The sequence below is a fragment of the Geotrypetes seraphini genome, chromosome 1 (assembly GCF_902459505.1).
Source record: "Geotrypetes seraphini chromosome 1, aGeoSer1.1, whole genome shotgun sequence".
In the NCBI taxonomy this organism is placed as follows: Eukaryota; Metazoa; Chordata; class Amphibia; order Gymnophiona; family Dermophiidae; genus Geotrypetes; species Geotrypetes seraphini.
This window is the reverse complement of record NC_047084.1, coordinates 275237415-275250496: the sequence shown is the minus strand read 5'-3', so window position 1 is coordinate 275250496 and position 13082 is coordinate 275237415. Positions and strand designations below refer to the sequence as shown.

The 13082-nt window shown below is 41.5% G+C and overlaps 1 protein-coding gene across 2 annotated transcripts in view; it reads right to left on the bottom strand.

The window, feature by feature from the left end:
• The window catches only part of KDM3A (lysine demethylase 3A), a 245220-nt gene that overhangs the window by 42177 nt on the left and 189961 nt on the right, over window positions 1-13082 (bottom strand). For both annotated transcript variants that reach the window (XM_033952017.1, XM_033952026.1), the window contains exons 22-23: window positions 1344-1463; window positions 713-852 (exon numbers count right to left, since the gene is read on the bottom strand). In XM_033952017.1, the coding sequence (XP_033807908.1) occupies window positions 713-852; window positions 1344-1463 (260 nt within the window). The remainder of the gene's footprint in view (window positions 1-712; window positions 853-1343; window positions 1464-13082) is intronic.

Below are 13082 nucleotides of genomic sequence, written 5' to 3'. Positions count from 1 at the left end.
AGACTAAAAAAATTGCGGCTGTACTCACTTGAGGAAAGAAGAGAGAGGGGAGACATGATTGAAACATATAAGTACATCACAGGTCGTATCAAATCGGAAGATGATATCTTCTGTCTCATAGGACCCTCGACCACCAGAGGGCACCCGCTGAAAATCAGGGGAGGGAAGTTTCATAGCGACTCCAGAAAGTACTTCTTCACCGAAAGAGTGGTGGATCACTGGAACAGACTCCCACCGCAGGTGATTGAGGCCAGCAGCGTGACGGATTTTAAGAGAAAATGGGATACTCACGTGGGATCTTTAAGGAAGTGAATTCAGGGGGGCGGATACTTGGTATGGGCAGACTTGGTGGGCTATAGCCCTTTTCTGCCGCCATTTTCTATGTTTCTATGTTTCTATTTATATGATATTTCTGATTAAAATATTTGTGGGAAGAGTGGGTGGGGAGGGTATAAATTTATGTTTAAGATGATGTTAGAAGAAATACAAGTAATGTTTACAAGGTTTAAATGATGTAATATTGTGTTCTTGATGTAAGATGGAAAAATGAATAAAGAATTTGGAAAAAAAAAAAAAAAGGGATTTGTACTACCACAGCCCCTAAGGCAGTGTCCTACATAGTCAACATATCTTTATACCAAGACAAACATGAAGCCAAAGAAATGTTACATCTCCAAGTTTCAAATACTTTTTCATGTGTCTAAACTATTACCTTTTTAAGGAATAGACGGATCTTCTCTGTATCCTTAGCAGCAAAGATATGCCAGAGAGCACCTGGTTTCTCTTTTTTTTCAATAAAGCGCTTAATGGTCAGCTCATCTGCATCACCATCTTGAATTGTTCTAAGCACTTCTGTTGCCAAAGAAACAGGAATAAAGTATTAGCATCTATACAGAATAGTGTTTATCAAACTTATCTCCAATATGACCTCAATTAGAAAATTAACGTTTATGTGGCTCCAGATGATGATTAACACAAAATAGCAGGTCTCCATCCTCCCCAACTCATCCAAAGCAGGAAGCAACAGTCAGCAAAGAGCCTATTACTAAGTGTGAGCTCACAGACCCCCAACATGCTGCATGGGTTTCCAGTTTAACAGGAAGCCTAGCCAGGACAAGGTGAAACATCACTGGCTCAAAACCACTTGCTGACTTTCATTACTAGGCATATACACAGTAGAAGTCCAGAGAGAAAGGAAGTGATGGACCTGAGCACATCCTCTGATGGTTTGACACCACTGGGAGTCCTGACCCACAGATTGGGAATCACTACTATAAAAGAACATAGTGCAAGTTTGTCTCACCCTAGTTTCAGGGAAGGTTATTTCCAGAAGTCAGGATTACCTTGCTCTTGATCAAGCTCTCCTTTAGGGATACCCACATAAACCATCACGTTAGCTGCATCAGACACATCTAAATGGAGATTGGTTGTTCCAAACTTTCTGTCTTCTGGTGTTATTAAACCTGTTGAAATTACCAGTGACAAGTATAAACTATACTTACTGAAAATGGTCAAACTTTTATTTTCACATTTATTTAATTCAATTTTCTATACTGTTCTCCCAGGGGAGCTCAGAATGGTTTACATGAATTAATTTAGGTGCTCAAGCATTTTTCCCTGTCTGTCCTGGTGGGTTCACAATCTATCTAATGTACTTGACAAAGATGGCAAAATAAAGTTTACAAAGCATGGTAAAAATATGACAAAACATGGTATGGTGAGACACAGCATGGCGAATGTAGTTCAGCAAAACATAGCACGGTAAACATAGCATTACAAATCATGATATGACTAGTAAGAATTGTTAGGCAAGCATGCATTATGGCAAACATGGTGTATAGTAAAGTATAGTAGGACAAGGATGGCGAACAGTGTGACAGAGTGTGGTGGAACATTGGATAACAAAACATGGCATGGTCAGACATAGGATGAAGCACATCAGAGTTTGAGATTCAAGACAGTGGAGAGTCGGGCCCTTTGTCAGAAGGTCCAGGGAATTTGGATTGGTGCACTCTCATAGAGGGTCAGGGGAAGAGGTGAGTTTTTGCTGCCTTCCTGAAGTTCAGTATACCTTCTAATGATCTTATGATCTAGTGGAGGCCTAGGTCTGATATTGTTATGAAGTTGGCTGGTATCCCGGTTGTGTTGTGATAGTTTGTGAAGTTGAAGTCACCAAGGATGGTGATTCATTGGTGGGAGATAACTAGCTTGCTGATGACCGATATGAGGTCATCTAGGGCAGTGGTTCCCAACCCTGTCCTGGAGGAACACCAGGCCAATTGGGTTTTCAGGCTAGCCCTAATGAATATGCATGAAGCAAATTTGCATGCCTATCACTTCCATCATATGCAAATCTCTCTCATGCATATTCATTAGGGCTAGCCTGAAAACCCAATTGGCCTGGTGTTCCTCCAGGACAGGGTTGGGAATCACTGATCTAGGGTGTTCATGGGAGAGTTTGGGGCTCCATAAATCAGGGCAAAGGTGTGGTTTCTGGTATGACCAGTGGAGGTGAGGCATTCAATGCCATTTAGTGTGATAGTGTCTATCAGTCTTGGGATGATGTTTGATTTTATAATGAATGCTGCTACTCTTTTTTTTTCACTGTACGGGAGCATGCTAAGGCTTGATAACCTGGGGGGCATATCATACCTAGTGTGACTCCATCATATCTTTAAGCCAGGTTTCAATAATCATAAGCATATCCCAGTTTTATCTATGAGGAGGTCATTAGTAGAAAGAAACATAGAAACATAGAAAGTGACGGCAAATAAGGGCCATGGCCCATCCAGTCTGCCCACACCAATGACCCTCCCTTACCTCTCTCTGTGAAGAGATCCCACGTGTTGATTCCATTTAGTCTTAAAATCAGGCACGCTGCTGGCCTCAATTACCTGTAGTGGAAGACTATTCCATCGATCCACCACCCTCTCGGTGAAGAAGTACTTCCTGGTGTCGCTATGCAATTTCCCGCCCCTGATTTTTCACGGATGCCCTCGTGTTGTCGTGGGATCTTTGAAAAAGAAGATATCCTCCTCCATCTCGATATGGCACGTGAGGTATTTGAACATCTCGATCATGAAAGCATTTAGTATGATGTCTGTTATTTACTGATCTGGCATTAATGAGAGTGAACACATTTTTTGTGTCTGTATTTACCGAAGCGGATATATCCAATATACCAGAAACCAACAGGCTATACACAGGAATGAAGACAGGAAACTGACCGGGTCGATGGTCAGTCTAGAAAAGGTTTGCAGACAGATTGATAGGCTTAAAACAATAAATCCCTGGGACCGGATGGCATCCACCCGAGGGTAATCAAGGAAATGAAAGGTGTTGTAGATGAACTGTTCCAGCTAATAGACAATCTGTCGATCAAATCAGGAAAGTTTCTGGAAGACTGGAAAGTAGCGAATGTTATGCCGATCCTCAAGAAAGGTTCGAGGGGAGATCTAGGAAACTACAGACAAGTGAGTCTGACTTCGGTACCGGGAAAGATGGTAGATGTGCTGATAAAGGACCGCATCATCGATCACCTTGACAGACACAAACTGATGAGGACCAACCAGCACGGCTTCAGCAAAAGGAAAATCTTGCTTGACAAACTTACTGCACTTCCTCGAAGGAGTAAATAGGCAGATAGACAAGGGTAACCCAGTCGACATCGTATATCTAGCGACAAGGTCTCCCGCATGAACGTCTACTTTGAAAAATTGCGAGCCATGGAATTGAGGGTGATATACTCACGTGGATTAAAAACTGGTTGGCAGATAGGAAATAGAGAGTGGGGTTAAATGGACAATACTCGGACTGGAAAAGCGTCACAAGTGGAGTGCCGCATGGTTCGGTGCTCAGGCCTGTGCTCTTCAACATATTTATAAATGACCTAGAAATTGGCATGATGAGTGAGGTGATTAAATTTGCAGACGATACAAAGTTATTCAGAGTAGTGAGGACACAGAAAGATTGCGAAGACCTACAACGAGACATTCGAGGAATTGGCCGCGAAATGGCAAATGAGGTTCAACGTGGATAAGTGCAAGGTGATGCATGTTGGTAACAAAAATCATTTGCACGAATACAGGATGTCCGGTGCTATACTCGGAGTGCGCCCACAGGAAAGATACTTGGGAGTACTTGTAGACAAGTCAATGAAACTGTCTGCGCAATGCGCGGCGGTGGCGAAAAGGGCAAACAGAATGCTAGGAATATAAGAACATAAGCAATACCTCCGCTGGGTCAGACCTGAGGTCCATTGGGCCCAGCAATCCACTTACGCGGCGGCCCAACATGTCCAGGACCTTTGCAGTAATCCTCTATCTATACCCCTCTATCCCCTTTTCCAGCAAGAAATTGTCCAATCCTTTCTTAAACCCCAGTACCGTACACTGCCCTATTATGTGCTCTGGAAGTGCATTCCAGGTGTCCACCACACGTTGGGTAAAGAAGAACTTCCTAGCATTCGTTTTGAATCTGTCCCCTTTCAACTTTTCCAAATGCCCTCTTGTTCTTTTTTTTAATAAATCTTTATTCATTTTTCATCTTACAACAAATACATTTGTCAATGAATACATCATTTGAAATTCTATCATTTATAATAATAATAATTTTATTCTTATATACCGCCAAAGCCATAGAAGTTCGAGGCGGTTTACAGCAAGAAGCGCTGGACAATCAGCGAAGAGGTTACAGTCAAAGTCAGTGAAGAGGTTACAATCAAAGTCAGCGAAGAGGTTACAATCAAAGACAGCAATACAATCTTACATAATGAAGGAATATGAAAGCTATATAGTTCATTAGGGTTACTGGTTGAGTAAGCAGAGCTGAGTAGGTTCTTAGTTAACAAATCGATTGAACAAGCTCGTTTTTACCCGTTTTCAAAAATTGAAGTAGGATGATGAGCGCGCGCAAATGTTACTAAGGCAATCGTTCCTTTTGCCTGCCTGGAAGGCAAGAGTTCAGTCCAAGAATCTTTTGTAGTGGCAGGCTTTTATTGTCAGATAGGAGAACAGATGTATTCTTTGTGTGGACCTAAGATAACTTGCCAGATTGACGTGGGAAACCAGGTAAGTGGGGGCTAGGCCAAATATTGATTTGTAACACAGACAGGAGAACTTAAACAGGATTCGCGCCTCTAGGGGCAGCCAATGGAGTTTTTGATAGTAGGGGCTTATGTGTTCCCATTTCTTCAACCTAAAGATCAGCTGAACTGCTGAGTTTTGAATGACTCTGAGTCTTAGGATGGTTTTTTTGTAGGATCCCAAGTAAATAATGTTGCAATAATCGAGCAGGCTCAAGATGGAAGATTGAACCAGTAAGCGGAAGGATGGAGCATCAAAGTATTTTCTGATGGTTCTGAGTTTCCATAGAACCGAAAAGCATTTTTTAACTAATAAATCTGTGTGAGCATTTAGAGTGAGGTGACGGTCCAGGGTGACTCCCAGGATTTTAATGGAGTGATCAATAGGGAAGTCCTGACCATTCAAGGAGATCGATGAGTCTCTGATTTTGTCATTGGGGCTTGCAAGGAAAAATTTAGTTTTGTCGGTATTGAGCTTCAATTTGAATTCGATTATCCATAGTTCGATTTCCATTAGAATGGATGATAGATGAATCTTAGTCTTGGAGGTCAGAGTAGTAAGGGGAATAACAATGGTGATATCGTCCGCATAGATATAGAATTTAACTTTTAGGTTTTGTAGTAAGTTCCCCAATGAGGCAAGGTAGATGTTAAACAAAATGGGGGAAAGGGGAGAGCCCTGCGGGACTCCGCAAGAGTTAACCCAACTAAAGGATTTTTTATTGTCACTGTAGACGTGATATGATCGTTTGCTCAAAAACCCTCGAAACCATTTTAACACGTTACCTGAAAGACCAATTGACTCCAGACAGTCAATCAGAATAGCGTGGTCAACTAGATCAAAGGCACTACTTAGGTCTAGTTGCAGAATAAGAGCACTGGTACCCTGACTGAATAAGGTGTGGAGGAAGTCCAGTAGTGATGCCATGACAGTTTCAGTACTGAATCCAGAGCGGAAACCAGACTGATTGTCGTGCAGTATGCTAAAATTGTCCAGATACATTACTAATTCCTGGTTGACCAGTCCTTCCATTAACTTGACGATAAAGGGAGTGCTCGCAATTGGTCTGTAATTAGATGTCTGGTAGATTCTCCAGGGTTTTTTACAATTGGGGTGATCAAAATCTGGCCTAGGTCCTCAGGGAAAGTACCGGTTAGTAAGAGAGAGGAGAGCCAGTTGTATAACTTGGCTTTGAAAGAGAGTGGCGCGACTTTCATAATGTTTGGGGGGCAGCAGTCTAATCTGCAGTAGGAGATGGCGTATTTCGCGTAATATTTGGAGAATTGTTGCCAGGATGGTGTAGTGAAGTTATTCCAGGCCAAATCTACCCTAGGGTCATCTTTGTGTTGGGCAACCGGGTAGTTCAAATGGTTGATTGAGGAGCCCGCTAGATTTGATCTCAAATTGATGATTTTGTTGTTGAAGAATTCCACCAGTTCATCTGCAGTTGGTGGGGAATCAAGGATAGAATGAGATAGGGCTCTATGTCATAGAGATTGTTGACTAATTCAAAGAGATTTCTACTGTTGGTGTTTGGCGATCCGATTTTTTGGGCGTAGAAGTTGGAGTGCTTCTTTGTTATTAGCTTTTTGTATTTGTTTAATTTTAGTCTCCAATTTGACCTCCCCACACTGTCCCCTGATTTCAACCATTGTCTTTCGAGTTTCCGTAACTCCCATTTCATATTTCCTAATTCGGTATTGTACCAGCCATCCAGATTCTTGTTTCTTATTTTTCTTAGTTTAGTGGGGGCCATTTTGTTTAATATATGCATACTCTTGTTGGTCCAAGAGTCTGCCGAGAAGGAGACTGAGTCTGGGCTAGAAGTTAAGTCATAGTGTGACCAGAATTCTATTGGGTTCACCCTACCTCTGCTAGCTACCATTTTATTAGGTCTTTTTGCCACCTTGGGTTTGGATGGGGAGCGTCTTACTTGCCAGCTGAATTGGAAACTGCATAGACGATGGTCTGACCATAGAGAGTCTGTCCATATGGCTTGATTCCAGTGAATCTTGGGATTGGCTGGTTCTTTGGTGGAAAAAGTGCCTATATCTAGCTGGTGGCCTTTTTGATGGGTCTTTTCTGGGGGCGGCACAGAGAAATCAAGTGAAGAAATGAAGGAAATTAGATCTTTGGAGTCACCCTGTTCTGTCTGCTCTAGGTGAATATTTAGATCGCCTGTTAGTAGGTTGTGTGGGCCTAGTGTAGAGTTTGTGTGGAGGAATTCGTAGAAAAAGTCTTTGGCTGCGGGCCATTTCTTAGGCGGAATGTAGAATAAGGTAATTATCAGCACGTCTTCTAACTGATCTGCCCAGAGTTTGCAGGACATGATTTCAAGGTCCGCTGAGGAATTTGAGGCTAGGATGGTGGACTTGAATTATTCTTTTTAAGATGATGGCTAATCCTCCCCCTTTACCTCTGCTTCTAGGTAGAGAAAAAATTTTGAACCCAGGAGGGAGACTAATAGATAAAATTTTTTTATCCCATCCCTCCCACCCTTCCAATCTTACATTCAATCAAATATATCACATTAATAATCTTTCCTAGTAATCTAATCATTTAATAAATTCAAATTCCCCCCTTCCATCCCTTCTACCTTAAATTGTATCTATAATGTAAAATGGTATCTACTCATTGCAATATTTTGTTAATGGCCCCATATCTCTTTAAATTTATTAAAATTCCCTTTTTGCACAGCTATTGTTCTCTCCATTTTGTAAATGTGACATATCGAATTCCACCAGAAGTTATAATTGAGTCTATTCCAATTTTTCCAATTACAATTTTTCCAATTACTTGTATGGCGACTCCTGTCAATCATTAAAAGTTTATTATTCTTTGATGAAATTTGGCTCTTTGTTCTCATTGACATACCGAATAAAATCGTATAATAGGATAATGCCACATGATACTCCAAAAACCAATTAATTTGGGGCCAAATTGATTTCCAAAAGGCCATAATAAAGGGACAATAAAATAATAAATGATCTAGAGTCCCTACTTCAAGATTACAGTGCCAGCATCTATTAGACTTAGAGCTATCTAACTTTTGTAATCAAACTGGGGTCCAAAATGCTCTATGCAACAAAAAAAACCAAGTTTGTCTCATAGATGCGAACACTGTACATCTCATTCTCCAAGACCAAATTCGTGGCCACTGAGACGCATTAATTTGATGCTTAATCTCAATGCTCCAAATGTCTCTAAAACCTGTCTTTGGTTTTTTATTCATATATCCAGATATCAATTTATACCATTGTGCGGCCTGGTGTCCCAGGAAGTCCGCCTGAAAGCACAAGAATTCCAAACTATATTGATTATTAAGATTTTTCCATTCAGGGAACCCATCCTGAATAGCCTGCTTCAGTTGCAACCATCTAAAACTATGTGATTTGTTAAGGCCATATTTATGTTGCAACTGCGAAAAATCAAGCAGTTTACCATTTGAAATAACATCACCTAAAATCCGTATACCTGCAATAATCCAATGCTTCCAAATGACTTTAAATCCGCCAATTTGAATCTTGGAGTTTAGCCAAATCGTTTGATTTGTTGACTTATGAATTGGGATAGGTGTTAAATTACTAACAAAGCATAATGTTTTCCATGTATCCATTAATATTCTATTCTCCTTGTATATTCTAGGCATCTTAATACTGAGAACATGACAAACGTAAATGGAACATGAGTCGCCATTCCAACCATAGCCAATCTGGAGTATCTTCCATGAGCTCTGGAAGGACCCAATATATACCCTGGCGTAAAATATAGGCTTGATGATACCTATAAAAATTTGGAAAATTTACCCCATCCTCCATAATTGGTTTTTGTAAAGATACTAAAACAATTCTTAGCATTTTACATAGCCAAGTAAATTTTGTAAGAATACGATTTAATTTTTTATAAAAGGACCCTTGAATAAAAACTGGTATCATAGTATGCTTCTTTTTCTTTTTTTTTTAACTCCTCTTGACACAGTAGGATTTGAATTCTCTGCTAACTCCATTCCATCTTCAAGACCAATCCCTTGTATCTTATTACATAACTCTGAGAAGCAGAATTTTAATTTTGTGTTGCATCCAAAAATCATACTCTCTTCCTTTTTTCCTCCATAAGCTTTTCAAGTCCCTCCTCCAGTTTTAATAACTTGTCCAGAAACCAAAAGACATCACTTTGTCCAGATTATTAAATCCACTTCTTTTACATAGACATTGGTTCATTATTTGACAAGAAATCTTTTAACTTTTCCGGATCTTCAAAAAATAAGGACTTATTTCCATTGGTCACTCTCATTTTTGCGGGATAGTATAATCCATAGGTAAGCCCATTTTTCTCTCATTAGAGGTCTTAACATGAGGAACTGCTTTCTTGTGTTCGCTGCATTTTTGGCGAAATCAGATACAAATAATAACTTGGAGCCCTTATAATTTAAGTTTTTGTCCGCTTTTGCCAAGTTTAATATCTCGATTGCCTGCTGGAAACGTAAAAGTTTGAAAATTAAAGGCCTTGGTCTTACTTGACTTGCTGACCATTTATATGGAATCCTGTTTGCTCGTTCTATTTCTAGGGGCTGTTTCAAATTGTAGTAATTTTGGTAACAAGTTTTCCAAAAATTGAATAACATTCCCCCCTTCCAAACCTTCAGCTAAGCCAATAATTTTCACATTCTTTCTTTTTCCTCTGTTTTTGTAGTCTTCCAGTTGTTTCTGCATTTCTTTTATAGTTTGACTATCAGCTTTACACTGATTCAAATTCAATTCCTGTTGATCCATTTTATTTTCCAATAAAGACATTCTTTGGTTAGCAACTTCCATCTGTCTATTTATGTTTAACACTTCTTCCTTTACTTCACTGATTTTATTTGCGTTATCCTGGAGCATGTTTTGTATATTCCGCAGTTCTGCCATTACTTCATTCTTATTCAGTACTTCCGTTGCTTCCTCCGGAAGAGGCGCTTTAGACGGTGTCACCTGATCATGTTTGACACGCTTCGCCGTCCCTGCCATTGCGAAAGCCACATCAATCTTTGCATTCCAGGTGTTGGGTAAAGAACTTCCTAGCATTCGTTTTGAATCTGTCCCCTTTCAACTTTTCCGAATGCCCTCTTGTTCTTTTATTTTTTGAAAGTTTGAAGAATCTGTCCCTCTCCGCTCTCTCTATGCCCTTCATGATCTTGTAAGTCTCTATCATATCCCTCTAAGTCTCCTCTTCTCCAGGGAAAAGAGACCCAGTTTCTCCAATCTCTCAGCGTATGAAAGGTTTTCCATCCCTTTTATCAGACGTATCGCTCTCCTCTGAACCCTTTCAAGTAACGCCATATTCTTCTTAAGGTACGGCAACCAATATTGGACGTAGTACTCCAGATGCGGACGCGCCATCGCCCGATACAACGGCAGGATAACTTCTTTCGTTCTGGTTGTAATATCCTTATTGATTATACCTAGCATTCTATTCGCTCTCTTAGCGGCCGCTGTGCACTGTGCCGTCGGCTTCACTGTCATGTCCACCATTACCCCCAAGTCCCTTTCTGAAAAGGTTATCATGCCTTTGTACCGGGTCATGGTATGCCCCCACTTGGAATACTGCGTCCAACACTGGTTGCCGTATGTGAAAAAGGACAGTACTACTCGAAAGGGTCCAGAGAAGAGCGACAAAAATGGTTAAGGGACTGGGGGAGTTTCCATACAATGAAAGGCTAGAGAAACTGGGCCTCTTCTCCCTTGAAAAGAGGAGACAGAGGGGACATGATCGAAACATTCAAGATATTGAAGGGAATTGACTTAGTAGAAAAGGAGAGATTGTTCACCTTCTCCAAGGTGAAGAGAACGAGAGGGCACTCGCTAAAGTTAAAAGGGAATAGATTCCGTACAAACGTAAAGAAGCTCTTCTTCATCCAGAGAGTGGTAGAAATCTGTAACGCTCTTTCCAGAGGCTGTTATAGGGGAAAGCACCCTTCACAGATTCAAGAAAAGTTAGATAAGTTCCTGCTAGAACAGAACATATGCAAGTAAGGCTAGACTCAAATAGGGTACTGGTCTTCGACCTAAGGGCCGCCGCGTGAGTGGACTGCTGGGCACGATGGACCACTGGTCTGACCCAGCAGCGGCAAATCTTATGTTATACTAAACTAAACTTTAAGTTTGTATACCGCATCATCTCCATAAAGATAGAGCTTGGCACGGTTTATAGGTAATTCAATAAATGAGGGAAGGACATAAGAAATTAGAGGTTATGAAGAGGATAGCTAGCTTTACATTTTAAATAGATAGCTTTACGTTTTGGAGAAAAGCTAGGTTTTCAGATGCTTTCGGAATAATTGGAATGAGCCTTGGTTCCGCAGCGGGGGCAGAGAGGTTATTCCAAAGCTCAGTGAATTTGAAGAAAAGGGATTTCCCAAATTTACCTGCATACATGACGCCTTTTAAATGAGGGGAAAGATAGTTTGAGTATGTGGACGGATCTGGTAGTGTCATGTTCTTATAATGGATAGGTTTTTTGTTGTAGGGGTGGTGTGGGGAAGTGGGGATTGATCTTAGGTTGTGGGGCCTGTGTTGGGAGGGTTTTTATGGGGCAGTTCCTTTGGTCACTCTATCTGCCTTGGCAGATGAGGACTGGGTTAGCAAAGCATATGATGGTCAAGATTGTTATAAGTTTAAGGGGGTTAAACGTTTGTGCTAGAGAATTACATTTGTGATTTTGTTACCTTTAGTCTGTTTGGGTTGGATTTGGTGTTGAGTGTGATTGATGGGTGGGTGTATATATGTAATGTGAGCCTAGGGATAGGTGGGTTCACAGTGTGAGTGTGGAGACTATCTCAAGAGCTATGCAGAGGCTGGAGGCATGAGAGGTTTCTAAGAGCAGAATTGAAATGCAGTTAGAAGAAGCAGCTTTGAGCAGTGTTTTCATGTGTTGTAAGCCAAAGATTAAACCTACTGATTTGCTGTTGGCTCAACAATTCTTGCATCTTAAAACTAAGTCATACAATTATAGTTTATATTCCAAGTTCTCTTCAGAATTTACAGTTAGAGTCACCTTCTGATCAGAGTGTCCAGAAAAAAAAGTTACTCACTTTTAGCAGGTGTTCTCTGAGGACAACCGACATACACACATTCACATTTGGTGATATCATACACGGTACCCGGTACAGTCAGTCAAAAAGCATACTTTCACGTTAAAACTTTAGGACCTCCTATACCACATGCATGCTGGTGCCCTTCCACCTGACATTGACTTGTGGGACCTGTAGTAAGATAGCTAAGAAGCAAACTAGGGGAGGTTGGAGGATTGTGAGAATATACTGTACGCAGAACACTTCCTACAGGTGAATAGCTTAGCTTTCTCTGAGGACAAGCATGCATCATATTCTCATATCTGGGACTCCCAAGCTGCCAAGGTCATGCCTCTAGTAAGAGGGTTACTAGTTACTACCATGAACCTGGCAAAACCAAAGGGTTGGAAAGTAAGTTGGCAATTAGGTAGTGTAGAGCAGTGTTTCTCAACACATGGTACGCATACCCTTGGGGGTACGTGGGCCGCTTGTTGGGTGTACGTGGCATGGTCACTGCAGAGAATATTCCCTGCTCGTCCATCAAGCTGCGTTGCCGCCATCAGGGATCCCTTCTTGCTGCCCATCCTACCCACTGAAGCTGCTGCTGGGAATCCCTGTCTGCCCTCCCTCCCGAAGCCGACCCACAGGCCTTCCGTGTTAGTGGGGGGGCTCCCAGTTACCTCCTTGCCGCAATCACTCCTGCCTTCAGCGGCTTGTTGGGGGGGATGCTCAGCCGGCAGCGGTTCACACGCTGCACATAGCTGACCCAGAAACCTTCATTCCGATATCAGAGCTGATGTCGGAGGGAAGGCTTGTGGGTCAGCCATGTGCAGTGTGTCAATCGCTGCCTGCGTGTCCCTCCAACAAGCCGCTGAAGGCAGATGGTGTGCGTGCAGCTCGAACAAATAAGGGAAGGAGGGGAGAGAAGAAGCGTGTTGGGGCATTGCAGG